The 18,109-nt window shown below is 39.7% G+C and overlaps 1 protein-coding gene across 1 annotated transcript; it reads left to right on the top strand.

The window, feature by feature from the left end:
- Positions 1-1,248: 1,248 nt before the first annotated feature.
- Positions 1,249-17,099, top strand: LOC117811402 (kynurenine 3-monooxygenase). Its single transcript, XM_034681650.1, is given in 18 exon segments — positions 1,249-1,349; positions 1,688-1,757; positions 1,910-2,007; positions 3,350-3,439; positions 4,087-4,135; positions 5,807-5,818; positions 5,821-5,893; positions 7,601-7,646; positions 7,649-7,768; positions 7,861-7,935; positions 10,979-11,036; positions 11,039-11,099; positions 11,600-11,747; positions 11,828-11,885; positions 11,982-12,064; positions 13,036-13,137; positions 13,214-13,273; positions 16,563-17,099. Coding segments are annotated over 18 exon segments (1,413 nt in total). The 5' UTR covers positions 1,249-1,286; the 3' UTR covers positions 16,710-17,099.
- Positions 17,100-18,109: the final 1,010 nt, after the last annotated feature.

The following is an 18,109-nucleotide window of genomic DNA, read 5'->3' as shown; positions in this document are numbered from 1 at the left end:
AATAAGAGTAGTAATATGGACATATAGTACAATAAGAGTAATCAATAAGTAAAATAACTCTAAGACCAAAGGGGATGAAGAAAAAGGAAAAATAATAACTCAATTGAAAAGAAGAGGAAAAATAGAGATTGAGCAAGGGAGAAGCAAAAAAAGAGAGAAAGCCTTTATTTAATTAATATTATTTTTCATCCTAATGTATTAAATCTATTCGTGATTTAGTACTGAAATGTGTATTAATTCATCAGAGACAGATGTAAAAATAATCCAAAGAAATATGATTACAATGCTCTTATTTTAAGTCACTTGATCCAGTAAAATATGAGCCGAGAGACTGGGTATGGAATATATTTGCTAATATTAGTAGAAAAAATTGAGCATTTAGTTGCTCATTACATTAAACAAAATTTAGGCCATATTGCAAGGAGTGATCATTGAACGATATAACCTTATTTGAGAATACTCCCTCCTTTTTGAACACAATAAAAGAAAGCTCATTTTAATTTCTTCGGAGGCTGTTTAAACTGCAGAAATAGCCTACAAACTCAACAGAAACTTCATTTGAACACTTTTGAAAGAACATTTTTTACCATGGCCCCAAAATTACAGTGAAAAAATTGGGCTGTTATATTTTTATGTCAAAATTTTCAAGGACAGATTGTGCAATTTTTTTGTTAGCCTCTATTGTTACTAATGCCATATGTGCTGATTTATAGGGTGTGGTAAACATGACTTTGCTCTGCTTTGTGACATGTTTTTTTTAGCAGATTCCAACTGTCAGCCACTAGATGGCGACATGTGTCTTTACTTCAACATTAGCATGGCACGGCCTTACATCTTCCTCCATAATCTATAATACTAACCAGTCTTCAAGTTTAGAAAAGAACTCTGCTGCAGTACTATTTTCCCATTCTTGTGACCAGACACTATCTTGAACTGCTAAATTCTGTTTGAAATCCCGAAGCAGGTCATTCTAAGGCACTCTTTAAAGTGTGTCTTGCACCTGATTGTTTGTGATATATCCAAAGAAGCAAGAATTTCCTGAGGTAATCTTGTTCTGTTCAATAAGTTGTCTGGACTATAAGCAGATTTGGTTTGGCCCTGTTGACACACGGTGATCTGTCAGACTGTCCTCAGTTATCAGTCACTCATGTTTGCCTTGAAAGGGGAACTGACTTCACGAGTGACATTCATGGGACTGCCTCTGCTCCTCCTCTTAAATCTCTACCCTATAAATCACTCTTTAGTGAACAGTGAGAGGGTCAGACCTGCAGAGAGCTGTCAGCACAATGGAGGAACGAGGTGACAGATCCAACAAGAAAAAAGTTGTAGCAGTGGTTGGTGGTGGTTTGGTAAGAAAAAGAAAATGAAAGTGAATTATTGATTTATTGTAAAGTACTTCTAGACCTCTGAGCTTTGACCAAATGTCGACCTTTAGAAAGGTTCTTTCTACTTAAAGGGAAGACTTCTGAAAACTCTATCATGAATATTTGGAAGGACTTGGTTTTCAGTAAACTGTGAATGGATGTGTATTTGTGCTCTAAAAGTGTGGCATGAAGGAAGTAAGGTTAAAAAAGTGTTCAGGAGCAGCTACCTAGCACATATCGTATGATTATGAATAATAAAACATCACTATCATGTCATAGAAGTAACTTTAAAAGCATTGTCCTGATTACCCTTCCTTCCTCAGGTGGGGGCACTGAATGCCTGCTTCTTTGCCAAAAGAGGCTTTGATGTGGAACTCTTTGAAACTCGAGAAGGTAGTATTCAAAGCTCTCTCTTCTATGTAAATTACACTGTCACATCCACTGAGTACATAAGAATGACAATATATCTGAACTCTACACACACAGCTATGAATTTTTAACACCTAATACTCTAAAGGTGAGATTAAAACTATGTGTCTGATCAGATATTCGGCAAGCCAAAATTGTGAAGGGGAGAAGCATCAACTTGGCTCTGTCTCACCGGGGCCGACAAGCACTGAAGCATGTTGGAATGGAGGACAAGGTAACAGAAAAATTATATTCACTGTTTTCCTTGAATCAGTTTTTAATTGTACAGCACCAAATCAAAACCAGTCATCTCAAGACACTGTACTGAGAGAGCAGGTCTAGACTTTGTTGTGTATTTTACACAGACCTGATACAGGCCAAACCATGAGTAACCATTTGAGAACACTCAGCAACAGCTACAAAGAAAAAACTTCCTTTAAACGGACATGAGACATGAGCAAAACCACAATCATGAGGAATAGCCAACTGCGGTAACAGGCTGGGCTGAAAAAGTGACACAGAGAGAGACAGAAGGATAAAGACAAACAGCAACGGCAACAACAGATAAGACAGACTTACACCAGAAGTATGAGTTACATTACCAAGAACAGCATCGTAGTAACAAATAATCAATAGGTCTATTTCTGACATTGACATCTACTGTATAATAAAAACAATGTAAGATGATAAGATTGTATTTAAATATAAGTCGACATAAATTAGACTAATCCTGATGCAAGTGAAGTGGGAACAAGCAAAGCTTGATCCATTGTGTCCCAAAATTAAAGTTCATATCATCCTTAAATCCTGTCCTAGTTACTGTATAGTAGTCCTCTTGGACCAGACATAACAGGCCGCAATGGAGTCAAGCCTTCACTTTTTGTTGAGCTGGATTTGTAATAATGAAATATTAAGTGTGTGGCTGGGCCTCAGAGACTCTGTCCACCCAGGAGTATGTGGCATCTGAGGTCAGCAGGCTTATCTGGTCCACATTTGCTGCACTGACCGCATCATGCACGCCTGAGAACTCTGCATCAGACTCTGATATTTTACACATGCATGAGAAAACAAGGTTTTCACATGCACTTTCAAAGGCTGCTTCTGGGGGGGTCATGTGAACTCACTGGACAGGCTGTGGCATGATATTTGCCAAAGTATTCCTCCCCTTTGGACTGTTCCCCTTTTCACAGTGTTATACCCTGGACTTTAAATCGGCTTTTGCAGTCTGATAAACAAACAAGAGCAGACATCTGTTGGATAAAAATAATTAAAGTAATGGTAATTGGTTGCACCTGGGCTTACTTTGGAGTTACACAGCAAAGCACTCGAAGTGTTTCATATTTAATTTTTTGTACATTTGAATATATATCTTCTCCACTGCAGCTGTTACTGACAACGTTTGAATGTCTAAGGGGGTGAAGCACACAGCTTTATTTCCACAAAGTCCATTTACAGAATTGAAACTGAAAACATAAAGTTTGCCTTTATGATTTAAAAATATGCTGAGGTATTTTTCCTTGATGTAAATGAAGGTGAATTTTAAAATATGGCCCCCTGTTTTAACATTTTTCCTCCAGATTGTCTCCCAGGGGATTCCAATGCATGCAAGAATGATCCATTCTCCAACTGGGAAACAGTCCCCCATCCCTTATGGCAAGAAAGGACAGGTAAGGATCCAAAAGAGCTGTGCACAGAATCTTTAATGTTTCTTATTATTGAAATAAAACTTGCATACACATACTTACAAGATAATAAGTAAGTTCAACTTTGTGTCTATACATAGTGCCTTTCTCAAGTACTTTAAATCATACAAGAGTGTAGCCCCAGTGTTGGTTTGTTACCAGGCATACTGTAAGAATTGCCTCGTGTATGCTGGGTCAGTCTGCAGCTGGAGTATAAACTGTGCAGCCCTCTAGACCTCACATGCTCATAGAAAAGTGCAATGTGCATGTAAACACAGAGGTATGTTATGTGAAGAGGCTAAAAAATGTACTGTACAAGTAAAGGTCAGATAGAAAATTCTGACTTATGACAATACAACAACAAAAAAAAGAGATTATGATTTCATGTGACCCTGTTAGTTGTTTAATAATAGATGTTTTAATTGCAGTAAATTCTAAACCTCAGGGGAAACTTTCATGGTTGAGTTAAACAAAAATAAACAAGAGAGACAATGAAAGAATGTTGAATCATAATTGTACAAAGAGTATCAGAGAGAAACTCCAGAAGCTTCCTGTTCCCATTTCAATTAACATTGTTAGCTCTGTGTGTGAAGCTGTAGATCTCACAGTAATTCGGACTGTTCCTCTTTCAGTTCATCCTGTCAGTGGACCGAGCCAATCTGAACAAAGAGCTGCTGACAGGTAAGACATACTGCTCAGTGCTGAAAAATAAGTGCTACTCAATCTAGATTATAGGCAAATTAAAGAGGCAATGACATTCATTACTTTAAGAATCTGTGACTCTGTCATTTACATATTATAATGTACCACATGTTGTGTTTACAATAGCCAGACCTGAGCACCTGCCAACACTGAGCACCAGAGCAAAACCAATTTTACATACCATTAGCACCAACTGTATACTCTGTACTGTGTTTAACTGTAATGCAATTACTATCATTGTCTTATGGCTTTACTCAGTGTATGAGAAACCCTGGTTGGTAACATAAGAAATAGCGAATTTCTGATTTTACTGCTTAAGCCATCTTTAATTTGATTTGTAAAATAATTAAGTCTCTTTCTGATGAGAGATGAGAAAACAACCTGCTCACTATCACACTTATTACCTGACTGATGATGATTTTATTGATTTCAAACAGATTGATCTATAAAGCTAAAAATATTGTCCCTCCCTCACAACTGTGCCTGGTAACTATTTCCAAACTCTCAAGGCCAGCTGGGATGGAAACAAACATTTTTGCCACAATGTCAACAGGAAGAGGTGAAATTTGTAGGTGGCCTTTCCGAGTGTTGTATCCCTGGCGATGCTACTGCTGTTGAGATTTAATCACTGTTGTTGTACAGCTTTATTAATTCAGAATAAAGTACACAGCTGGGTAATAATATCACGTAGCAATTTATCTGAAATCCGGTACATTTGGAGGGCTTGGATCTTTACATTGTTGGCAGTATTTGCTCATGGTGCATTTTAAACTATATACAAAGTTTTTTTTATATACTGATCAGTATCAGTATCCACTTTATTCAAGTCAGGTAACTTTAGTGAACAACTTTGGTGAACTTTAAAACCCCAGGTACTATCAGGTATTAGCTGTGACACCACTGAATCGAGCCACCATGCCTTCAAATGTGAATCCTCATGTGAGAGAATGACTTATTTCTTCTTCTTAAAGTTCCACAGTAAAACCAGTTCTATTTTACAAACAGCATTTTATATTGTGTGGTAATATATATTCTTGATGCCTGAACCATGTCTGTATATAAGATACATCCTTAATTCATGACCTTTGCTGCAAAGAGCTCCAAGTTAAAGCACACACTCACCAAATGAGGCTGTTTTCTAGCATGCAGTGCAGATACTCTGCGTGCCTTTACTACATGCAAGGTTTTTACACTGCTAGGTTATACATCAGGCAGGGGATATGCCAGTCTTTCCAGGCTGAAGGGATTTTGCCTAATATTTAACGAAACGTCTCAGTGTGTGCTCGGAGATATTTGTGACAGCGTGGGTCTGTGTTTAATTAATTAGTTAAAATAGAGGCTAATTGTAAAGTCAGTGCTCTTATCTTATCAGGGCCACTCCAGACTCCTGGAATTAAGGTTGAGATAAAGAGATTTGAAAAAGTGTGACAACATAAACATCATTTTTCAAATCCGGATCAGTAAGTGCTGGTGCAGCTCTACAGGAGGTCAGCCCCTGCAGTGAGGATGGTTTAACTGTTTGCTGACTGTCTTCTGACTGCTTTTATAAGAACAGTTGAAGGTTTCCAGTCTTATTAAAGCGCTGCTGTTATGTCATGTCTGCATCAGTGCTATAAGCCCCTTTTGTAACATGTTATGTTCCTCTCTTAGAGGCAGAGACATATTCAACACAAAGCTGAACTTTGACCACAAACTGCAGGACTGGAATGCTGAAACAGGGCTAATGACCTTTATCAGGTAAATAGTTACCGATCTCACACACGTGCACCTCTGTACTCACAGCACAACCTCACACACTCATAATATATGTAGGGTTATCTTGTAGGAGAATTCTCTGTTTAACAATGGTTTATTGATCCTGTTGCCTCCGTGGTTCCACATGAGCGCGCATGTTTTCATCCCAAGGTCTGAGAGGGTGATAAACATGTTCCTTTGCAGCGTGTGGTGTGACTGCTCTGTCGCTGTAATTGGTCGTCCTTGAGGTAAATGTGACACAGAATTTACAGCCCAATAAACAGCTAAACACCTGCAGGCTTTTTTAAGCTTTGGGAATTATTGACAAGTATGTGGGAGCACAAACTGAGTTTTTAATTGAAGTCATCGTTATCTAAAATTGTGCAAAAACCAATTTGATGTGTTTTGCCATTTCTGGTTATTTCATGCCCGGCAGTGCAACATGTACCCAGTTTAAAATGTGGATTTAAATGAGTCACTGTAGTAATAAGACTTTAATTAAATCAAGTTTACATAATGGCTAGGAGTGTGCTGGACTCTAAGAGTCCCCTGAGAGTGCACCTAACACATCCAGGACACATCCCTCCCTCTCTGCTGTAGCTGAGCAGCTTGTGTTTGCTCCTCCGCTTGTGTAATTAAGGTACGCAGAGAGCCTGATGCAGCTGTGATAGTGTTACCATCCTCCCCCAGCAGCCAAGAAATGTTCAGGGAAAGACGTCAGCATGGAATAGAAGGACTTGACCTGCTTTTTTCTTATAATTATTAATAATGTACTTCATTGCTTTAAATCTAATAACATGCTCATGAATATCAATGGACTCTGTTCAAGATCCTGTTTTGAGTGGTCAAAACAACATTAATCACTAAATGTCTAGTTTATTATACCACAATTAACATTTTTGAGGTGAAAATGCTACCCATTTTAGAGCTAATGCTAATGCCATGAGAAGTATGAATCTGCTAACTATCTGCCTCACTTTTCATTGTTGAGTCTAATGCAGATTTAAAGCTCCAGTGAGGAGCTTTTAGCTGGTCATGAAACAGACTGAATCATACTGATGCATGTTTATGAGCTACAAAAGCAAACAGCATCATCAGCATCAAGATGGACTATTTCTGTCTCATTATTTTGAATGCCTGAATCTGCTGACAGGGGGGTGAGGCGTCAAACGTTTACAGAAGGCTGACGAAACAGTTTTTAAACATCTTCCACAGCAAATATCCAAAATGACTGTCACAAGAAAGTAGAATGCAACATTACATTGTTTTTCACATCATGTCATTTTTGGGACAAAGGTATGTGCTAGAGGCCACCACTGACTAATCTGTTGCACATAATGGATGATGATATCTGAAAACCTATGAATAGCCTCGATTAGGCTCTATCTTTAAGTTTGTGTTCATGTGCTATTCCTTGTGACATTTATTTAATATCTACTGAGAATAAAAATGCTTGATAGTTTTTTTTAAGAGAATAAAAGTGAAGTGAGCAAGTCCTGAAACTTCTGCAGACCAAACGATTGATTCTAGTTTGCAGGGTGTAAAATGAATTCAACATCCAGCTTCCAGTCTTACTCAAACAGGCGGCACGTAGCCTCAGGGCCCCTTTTAAGCAGACTTTACCCTTTGATAAAGTAAGATTAAGCCAGCTGACCTTTTTTATGTCATATTATGCACCATCAAGTTTGGGCATGTGTGTATTTTTCCTAGGGCTGATGGGTCCAAGCAGCAAATCCAGGCAGACCTCATCGTCGGACTGTGATGGGAGCTTTTTCTGCCATCCGTAAACAATTCCTCCGCCGGAGCCGCTTCAACTACAGCCGAACCTACATCCCCCACGGCTACATGGAGCTCACCATGCCACCCATCAATGGAGAGGTTAGTCCTCTGGAAAGCAAGCCCCTTTTTTTAAAGACCCCATCGTGGATGCTTTTTTATATTTCAATTCCCACTTTGATCGTCTTCCCCAGTTTGCCATGAAGCCTGATTATCTGCACATCTGGCCAAGGAACACATTTATGATGATCGCCCTGCCCACCAAGTGAGTACGAGTTTACTTTTCTGTGCTCTACAGCTGCACTCTTGCTGAGCAGTGTTTTACCTCACATTTTTTGGCCACCACTTTCAACAAAGGCATAATCAATTCAGAAAAAGTGCAGCATAATTGACCTCTGGGATGTCCTTCTAGAGTTTAATTAGCCTCATTCACAGAGGCTTCAGAGACCTCCTCTTCTTTTCAGCCTCTCTCTCTCTCTCTCTCTCTCATCTCTCCTCTCTCTCTCTCCATCTCTCTCTCTCTCTGTGTGTAGTGTGTTTGAGTCAGTCCTCTCTGTGTCTCTCCTGTCCTTCTTAATACCCACAAAGATTTTTCTGCACGGCTGACTCAGCAACGCTCTGTACCCCCTCTCAGTGAGACCAGGTTAAAGCTGCAGACTTTGGAGCTTATTCACTCTGTGCTGACTGCCCTAGTTCCCAGGAAAACCTCAGGGCTGAGAAAAAAAAAAAAGAGATACCAAACACATCCTTGCTGGCGGTGGGTGCCATGGTAACAGAGATGGTGCTAAAAGGTCCTCAGGGAGGAAGTGTGTGGTGTTGATAAATTGCACCTGCTCAGATGGGCAGATAAATGGCACACTCTAAACCTCAGAGCTCTTCATCTATCACCTGCAAAGGGTGAAGTTCAGGCTGGACATTTTCATTGAAGAGGATTTAAAGACCCTTGAAAATGAATTTTATGAAACTATAATGAGGGGTAACATTTATATCAAACATCTTATGTGAGAAGTTAACCACAGAAAGAAAAAGCCTAGAGGGATGCTACGTCTATGTGAGTGGAATCAGAATAATTTATTTTAAAGTAAGACATATTCATGTGACAATTCCTGGACTTTTTGAAGAAGCTGTCCACAGAGGATACTTTTTATGAATGCCAACAAGTTAAATCATTGGCTGCATCAGGCTCTTGGTCCTCAAATTGTATCCAGTTATTGGGAAGGGCCAAAGGTCAAACTCACAAACTCAACTTGTCATTAAAAAAAACAAAAAAATGGTTTGGTCATATCTCATGAAGTCATGTTCTAGGTTAGCCATACTGACACATGCACTAAACTCTGCAAAACTTTTCAAAAGTCTCAGAGTGGACCACATGTGTGAAAGCAAACAGCTGAAAATTTCAGTCTGACTTCACCTGAATTATTCCTGCCAGTCTCCCTGCCAGAACAATTTTACGCTAGACAGCTGGATGATCCAATGAGAGACCACAGCAGAATGTTTCTGGTAATTTCAGCCTGAGCGAGTGTGCAGGGATGATGTTTATATCATGTGACCATGAAGAGTGACATGTAACAAGATAAGGACAGAGGGTAGCAGTGATAAAAAAAAAAGAATAAAACATGCAATTCATAAATTAAGTGGTGTACAGGCAAGATTTTCACAATAAAATACATCAAAGCAATTACTAAAACAATAAAACAGTAGAAGCAATTTAATTATTAAACAGATAAAGTTGACTACACTTATACCGCTGAGACAATTCAGAGTTTTCATTTCTGATCTTTTTTATTTCAACTGTAAGTTTTTCTGTAGCAAATTCCAAATATTTGGAGGTTGATAGCCTAGCTTATGTTCAGGTGCTCTGGCCAGTTTCTCAAAAAAGAGGGCAAGCTGACCGGCATCTTCTGTGGGCAGTACATACAATTGACAAGTACCTCAAACAGCTTAAAAAAACCAAACTATCCCTTCAGACACTAGTCCATGTCACAGTTAAGCTCTTATTCTGTGGGGGACACTGATGGAAGTAAACAGCAAGTTCAGAGACACAACCAGGAGGTGTTATTTTTGTTTTGTCATTTGATGTTTGATTATAAAATTAAAAACTTCATTAACAAAATTCCATCTTGGAACAGAGTTTAAAGGTGACATATCATGCAAAATGGACTTTTTAATGGTTCTCTACCTGAAATATGTGTCCCTGGCATGTCTACAAACCCCAGAGAATGAAAAAAATCCATTCTGCCCCTGTTTTGATTTCTACACCTTTCTGTAAATGTGTGTGAAACGAGCCGTTTCAGACTTCCGTGTTTTTGTTACGTACCAACAATATCCGGTCTGTCACGGAGTCAGAGCTCAGAGCTTGTTCAGCCCATAGACTGTATAAAATAATACTGAATCCCCCCTCCGTTTTTCATTACCTGAACAAATGCGTGCTAACAAGGAGCTTAGGAGGGAGGCATGCTAGTTGTAGGCTGTCTTAATAAAGACAAAGGTCGGTTTTACTCCCCACGTCTGCAGATTTGAAGATCTAGTGGATGATTTTTATTTGTCATGGATAAGTGCTAGCGCTAGTTAGCATAGCTACATAGCTACATGTTCATAGCTGTAGCTGTGTACCAAGACACACGTCAACATAATGACAAATAAAACAACAAGAAACACTAAATCTGTGACCAATCCTTCAGAAAAGGTCCCGCTGCCTTTCTGGCTGAGGTCGGTTTTACTCCCCACGTCTGCAGATTTGAAGATCTAGTGGATGATTTTTATTTGTCATGGATAAGTGCTAGCGCTAATTAGCATAGCCACATAGCTACATGTTCATAGCTGTAGCTGTAGCTGTGTACCAAGACACACGTCGACATGGTGACAAATAAAACAACAAGAAACACAAAATCTGTGACCAATCGTTCAGAAAGGTCCTGCTGCAGGCGCCTCTCCGTCAGGATCAGATTCTGGATCAGATTCAGAGGGTTGAAGTAACGTGATCTCTGAGCAGCCGTGTATATTCAGCCAACATGTAAACATTAGATCAACGTGCTGGAGAGCCGAGACCACATCCACTTCCTGAGGGGGCGTGGTCAGAGAGAAAACAGAGTGTTCTGAGGAGGACTGAAGAAGAGGGCTTTTCAGCATGTCAAAATCTGATTTCAAAGTGTTTTTTTGAGCATAAACTTTAAAGACATGTTTTGGGGACCTCTTAGACCAATATATATTGATGAAAAAAGCGTGATATGTCACCTTTAATAGCTGTCAACAAAGGGGACTTGATTTGATGAAATTCTGAAGCTAACATCCTGTTTATATTCTCCACTTCAGGACAAGACGTTTACCTGCACCCTCTTCATGCCCTTTGACGAGTTTGAGAAGATCACCACAGGGATGAAGTTATCGAGTTTTTCCAGAAATACTTCGCCGATACCATCCCATTAATAGGAGTGTAAGTCAATTTCTAACCTCCACCCATCTCTCTGCTTTTCTCCCCCCTCCCTTTATCTCTTCATCCAACCTGCCAAGCCATTCTCTGAAAAAACATTTTCATTTCCCATCGCCCTGTCGACTCCACGACACCCACAGCTAGGATCTGTGAAGTGTGAAATTGCAGACTCAATCTGACATGAGTTTGTGCAGCGAGGTTTTAATTTGAGGTGAACCATATGTCGTGGGTGACAGGGAGATAGCGGGGGATTTCATTGACCAAATTCTCCTCTGGGTTGACTTTAGTTTGAGCACACAGGCATGTTTTTAATCCCCTCTTTGGCTCTTTAACGTCACTGGGACAGCTCGATACACAGAACACAGTCATTTTAGCTTCCGGAGATGTGGCAGGTACTTCTGCATCATGCAAAAACCCACATCCTCTGTTTTTAAGCAAGCAAATGTGACAGTGAATACTCAAAATTAGTTTTTAATAGTTTTATTTCTGTTTCGTCCTCACAGCGATGCTCTCAAGAGGGATTATTTCCGACTGCCTGGGCAGGCCATGGTGTCTGTCAAGTGCTCCCCGTATCACATCGGGGACAAATGTGTCCTAATGGGCGATGCAGCCCACGCAGTGGTGCCTTTCTATGGGCAAGGGATGAATGCTGTAAGTAACACTAAATGGAGGAGAAGAAAAGGCAGAAATAAAATTAAATGGAGACTCATTCATGCGTCCGTGCTTTGCAGGGCTTTGAGGACTGCATTGTCTTTGATGAAGTAATGGAAAAGTTCAATGAGGATTTCAGTAAGTATGTTTAAATTGAGAGGATTCAAATAGGAACAGACAATGAACTGACACTTTGTATGAAAATGTGTCTGTCTCTTTTGTGTGTCTGCCCAGGTGCTGTGCTGCCTGAGTACACAAGAGTGCGGGTCCCTGACGACCACGCCATTGCAGACCTGGCCATGTACAACTACATTGAAGTAATGCACTTAACATTTCTTCCTCAATTTTACCGTCACGTCTTTTTCACAACATTAAAGCTGTTAGAGTGGAGATGAATAGGAAGGGATAAGTCAAACTCAAGGCAAAGTAAAAAATAACCTTTAATTGCATCAAGTAGCAGAAGCTACAGTATGAAATGATAAACATGTATTTTAATGTATAATGAAAGGTGAAGCTGAAAGTATTAATCCTTCAGAAAATTATAACTAAGTCTACAGAATTATAAAGCTTCTTTAGCTTTTTCTTTTTCCCTTTCATCTGTTTTGTTCTTTGCTGCAGCTGTCAGCTGCTTTGAAAATTAACTCTTAAAGTCCACCTCACATTACCTGCCTAACTTCCAGCTGCAGATTGACATAGTTAGACACCGCATGATGAACATGAAATATGCCCAGCTAATTTGACCGTTTGTGAATGTTAAAAACATGGTTGATTGGACATGACGTGTGTGATTAAGTTGTTCTTGGTGCTGCCTTTGCTGTAGAGATTGACTTCCATTGTTATGGGTTTTTGACAAATCAGAATCAAGTATATAAATCAGCTGGGTGATTGGCAAGACATCTTGGTAATAAGAAATAAACCTAACTAACTAAACAGCCCCCCTGAACCTGACATGGCTTACAGAAATGATGCTAAAGTGAGTGTGTTAATACTAAACTAACTAAACCCTGTGCAAGTCAGGCACTCAATGAGTTCCTTGTAACAAAATCAGAGAAGTGTGCAATACAGCTGGTTATGAAACTCCATTTGCAATCATGAGCATCGTCAGCTGTGTGAGCATACTCCTGTTAACTCTACATATTTACAACCTTTATCACAGCTGCCAGGTGAACAGCTCATGAAACATATTTGTCAAAACACATGTACTTAAAATACCATTTTGCTCCAACTTAAAACCCAATGACTGATAGATTTATTAAAACACATCAAATGTTCTTTTTTTGTTCCGTAGATGCGAGCCCATGTCAACTCCAAATGGTTCCTTTTTAGGAAACATGTGGATAACCTCCTCCACTTCCTCATGCCAAAGACAATAATTCCACTGTACACTATGGTAAGTGTCTTAAATAACAAAGTAATCACTTACTTGAGGTAAATCTTAACCATGGGTTGCTCTTTACCATCTGCAGGTCACTTTCACCAGAACGAGGTACCATGAAGCCGTAGAGCGCTGGCACTGGCAAGACAAGGTAAGACCCTCTCTCTCTTTACACTCTGTCATTTCATCTTTTCTGCAGACTATTTACATTTTCTATTACATTTTCAGGCCCATTTTATACCTCTGAAGATTCTAATAGTGTAATTCAGACTCTTTTGAAGTCACAGCATTATCTGCAGCAAGCATAAAAGGCGGTTGTGACTCCCACTAGGGTAAATACTTCCTTTTAGAAGCATTTGATTTATTCCAACCCAACACAACGCTCTGCTGCACAGTGAAGTGTTTGTCATTTCACCAGTTTGGCTGCATATTGGCAGGTTTGTCCTTGGCACTGTGTTGAGCTGTGTGATGTGACCTGTGCTAATGGTCCACAGTCAGAAGGACAACAGGGATTTCACAGCTTCCTCTGTACTGTGAAAGCCCAGAGGGGTGTCTGGGCAAAATGACCTCTATGAGGGGGAAAGGAAACTGCTGAATAAAGCAGTATACAGTGGTGTTACATGGTTGTTCTGAGCCAAGCTGTGACACACTGACATGGACAGATACAGTAGCTGCAGAGACTGAGGACATTCTGTGTCTTATAGACGAACAATAAAAAATCAATGAACCCACAATGACATCGCCTTTTGTTTTGTGAACTGCCTTGAGCTTTGTCCTGTTGGCAGTCACCATCATTGCTTTTGGACGGAGGAACCAGAGAGGAGCTAAGTTTCAGCAAATGCCAAGTTATTCTTAGCACTACACCAGTTAGCATAGTGCATCTATAAATCAAGGTACTGATATTCATTTGGATGTTAGCATGTCAACAAGCTAAACTGAGATGATAAGTATCATACATTTTAAGTTAAAGCTGCTGTTGGTAGGAATGGTGTAAAAAAATTAACTTTTTTTCTGCTGGGTTTGGAGAAAAGGTCATACTACCCATCGGTGCTCATCAGTAAGTGGAATAATTTGACATTATGGTGAAATCTCTGTGTTTTCCAATGCCTTTGTTATTATTCCCCTCTTTCCCGTTATCATGGACCAATCAGAGCTACTCCCCCTACTACGTCACCCTGATTGGCTGGGAAGCCATTACTTCCTGATAGAATGTGCATAACAATCTTTTGTGGGTGGGTTAAGGGAGCATAGAGGGGAGGGGGAGGTAAGACAGGGGAAAATCTGCGCCTGTTGCACAGCTGTGCATAAGTTCAAACTAGCCTAGTTTGAACGCAATTTCTCATTTAGGATGGAGTTTACTTACTAACGTTTTGTGCGTCGCACCAGCTGAGATTGTTCCAACGTAAGCCTAAGTTACAACTTCATTCTTATACTTGGCTCCCATTAGGTGTAAAGTCCTCCGTAGAGTATCGGCTGCCATCAAGCGTCGTTTTGAAAGGTGGGATGATTTGGAGGATGAGGAGATACGGAGGGCAACGCGTTATCTGCGAGAGATTACAGATTACATCCTTTGGAAAAATATGATAATAATAATAATAATAATTATATTTATAAAGAGCTTTTCTAAAAACTCAAAGACGCTACACAGAGGATAAAACATCATAAAACAACATGATGACCAAGATTTGTGCTCCTGAGTATTAATATATGTTGTAGTTGATAATTTTACCACTCGATGTCACTGACATTATACACACCGTAGATTAAAGCTTTAGGCTATAGTTATCACCTTACTTTAGTTTGTTTCAGCTGTTGGTCAGTTCCGAGAAAATTGGTGCTTTCCTCTGATTGGCTGCTGGAAGTGTAAACGTTTGGTCGTTACAGTCTACTAGTTAAGATGCACCTTACATCTCCGTGGTGCAACCAAACAATGACACATCTTAAGTTCCAAACTAACTAGTATCAACGTTTGGTTTAGTGTGAACTTTGCACCCTAACTTAGGACACAACTTACGCACAGCTGGTGCAACAGGCTGCTGGTGGGGAGGGGTAGTGTTGACATTTGAAATCTCTCTCTGAACTGATGTTTACGTATATAATATAACTACCAACAGCAGCTTTAAGTGGTGTATACCCTAGGGATGTGTCAACTAAACGAGTAGAAGCAACATCCTTGCTTGTCAACACCAGAATTACAAGTTGGTTGAACTAATTTTATCATATTTATTATTGTAGACCAAATGTTGGTCATATGCTATGTCAGCCACCTGCCCCTAGCCTGGGCTGTAGCTCTGGTTAATGACTACTACCACAATGCTAAAATGGTCTAATACCCGATATTATAAAGCACGTGTGGCCTCTGGTAGTGTGGCAGCATTTGGTCGTATTTTGATCTTATAATAGTAATAAAGTTGTTTGTAGGCTGTGTATTGTGAAACTGGCCTATAAACACTCGACCAGAGCAATGTGCAACCAGGGCTGGTGGTGCTAGCTTTGCTAACCTTAGCTACACTCAGCTAACCGATTTGATATTGTTTACATGCTGTCTCTGTGTATGTGTTTTGCTGTGTTAAATAAATTGCTCTTTTGAGGGTTTTGAGAGTTTTCTCACCTTTTCAACTAATAATTTTGTTGGAATTCAAATTTCCGTTTAAAAGACCAGGTATGAAGGCCATCTTACCAGAAAATTTAATTTCCCACCCCCGGACAAATCAAGTTTTTTTTTATTAAATTGAATTGAAGTTCTGTTAGACCTTTGAGTGATTTAATAAATATTTCAACATAAAGTGATACAGTGTGCAGGAGCTTGTCTCACTATATTAAAAAGACAAGGAAATCAGTAAGATTCAGAACATCCTTTAATAGCCTCACAAAGCTGCCATTGCTTTGGCCTTTTTAGGCTTTTCTGTGTTGTTGCTTAAATCAATATCTCAAAAAAGTTTTGTCATCTTTGTTTTTCTATGAGATGTGAATAGTCAGCCACAATAGTCCATCCTTAGTACATTTTCCAGTTTTTATTATAACATTTTAACTCAGGACAAAAGACGGTTATGGGTCAATTGTTTATTTTGAAAACACTTGAAGCCTTAAAAAACATTTACATCTTGTAAACTTGATTGTCCACCTATTCTGAATTATAGAACTAGTATCTTATTCTGATTCTGTGATTATAATTGCATGAAGGTCAGAGGAACTAATGCATTTTTTAAAGGTGTAGTTTGTGGGTTTCATGTCATTATCCAGAGAGGATTGGACAGTGGATAGAGCAGGAAACCGGGAGAGAGTGGGGAGTGAAAGGGGATACAGCCTGGGCTTCACGCTTCAGGACTTGGGGCACACAACTTAACCACTAGACCAAACCAGTGCACCAGGGAATGCATTTTCAAGTTGTAAAAACTAAATTAAAGTTGAAATCATGTTTTAAAAATATATTTTCACAGGTGATAAACCGCGGCCTGATGTTCAGCGCCACAGGAGCTGTTCTGGGAGGAACCTACCTACTCATTAAAAATCCTCCCGACATCAACAAGCTCATCATCCCTGCTGAGAAAATGTGGGACAGACTTCTGGCCCTCAGGACCACCTGAGCATGGGCACCATCTCCGATCTGATAGACAAAACCTGGAGCTTCATACACCAGAGAGAACAAAGAGTGTCCAAACTTTAATTAGAGATTGATTCAGTCCTTAATGAACACAATGAAGTCTCGGCCAGGCAGATTAATGTACTGTAATAATGGTTGTCATGATTTACCCCAGTCATTATGATTGATAATAAGATTTAAATGATAATGGTTTGACTAAATGAGCTTCAGCAATGAAAATGTTCAGCCCCTCTATCTGATTGTTTTCAGGCCACTCATCATCATTTGCACAATTTTGCTGTGAAAACAAAAATGTCAGTATTAAACTCACCGCCAGTAGCTCAGCACATGCTGTACGAGCCTGTGGAGATGATTAAAGATGGTTTACAGATAATTGTTCTTCTCAGCTCACAGTTACTGCCAGATCTGTTTGTCTTTAGCTGTCTTTAGGGAACAAATTCTCATCACTATTCTGTTTTCAGACATTCAAATGATCAATATTACCAAATGTTGCAATGTTGTACTTTTACAGATCAAAATCATATTGTAGTTGTTTTGTTTGTCTCAATCACACACTGTATAAACAATAGTTTTAGTCTCAGTGATGTCATCCATTAGTTTCTGAGGAGACATAATGAAGACCAAAGATGGTGGTTGCCATATTCAAAATACTGACTCCAACTAGGCTGCATGGTGGTGCAGTGGTTGCCTCACAGCAAGAAGGTTCATGGTTTGAATCCTGGCTAGGGCCTTTCTCTGTGAAGTTTGCATGTTCAGCTTGCGCACACGTGGGTTCCCTCCAGGTACTCTGGCCTCCTTCCACAGCCCATAGACATGCTTATAAGGTTAAATGGTCACTCTAAATTGACTGTGTGAGTCAGTCTGGTTATCTGTCTATATGTTAGTTCTGTGGTAGGCTGGTGAGCTGTTCAGGATCCCTCTTGCCCAAGGACAGCTGGGATTAGCTCCAGCCCCCCTGCAACCCCAAATGGGATATAGGTAATGGATGGATGGACGACTCCAACTAACTTCCTTTCAGCTAATCCAGAATACACCAAAGGGTTTAGGCCATAAAGCAGTCGCCCTTACAAACCGCTACAATGCACCTTTACAAAGCTTTAAACATGTTAAACAGTGCTGTAAAAAATACACACTTTTACATGGGGCTGTGTGGGATCTGACTTACTTCTGGAGCCTCCCTAAAGTGTGCACTTTAGGAACCATATATTTTGCATTTCTGCTCTGGCTACATTTTCAAAACAGAGGTTTCTGCTTATTCTCATGTTACAGATTATTTTGATGAAAACAGATACAGCTGTTTGAGAAGAGAGAGTGAATCAGAACAGTTAAGTAAGAGCCGTACAGTTGACCATGACCTGAAATAGCGGGTGTAGATATAAAGAT

This window comes from Notolabrus celidotus, chromosome 4, assembly GCF_009762535.1.
Source record: "Notolabrus celidotus isolate fNotCel1 chromosome 4, fNotCel1.pri, whole genome shotgun sequence".
In the NCBI taxonomy this organism is placed as follows: domain Eukaryota; kingdom Metazoa; phylum Chordata; class Actinopteri; order Labriformes; family Labridae; genus Notolabrus; species Notolabrus celidotus.
The sequence above is the reverse complement of the archived record's forward strand: the minus strand, read 5'-3'. Positions and strand labels throughout refer to the sequence as shown.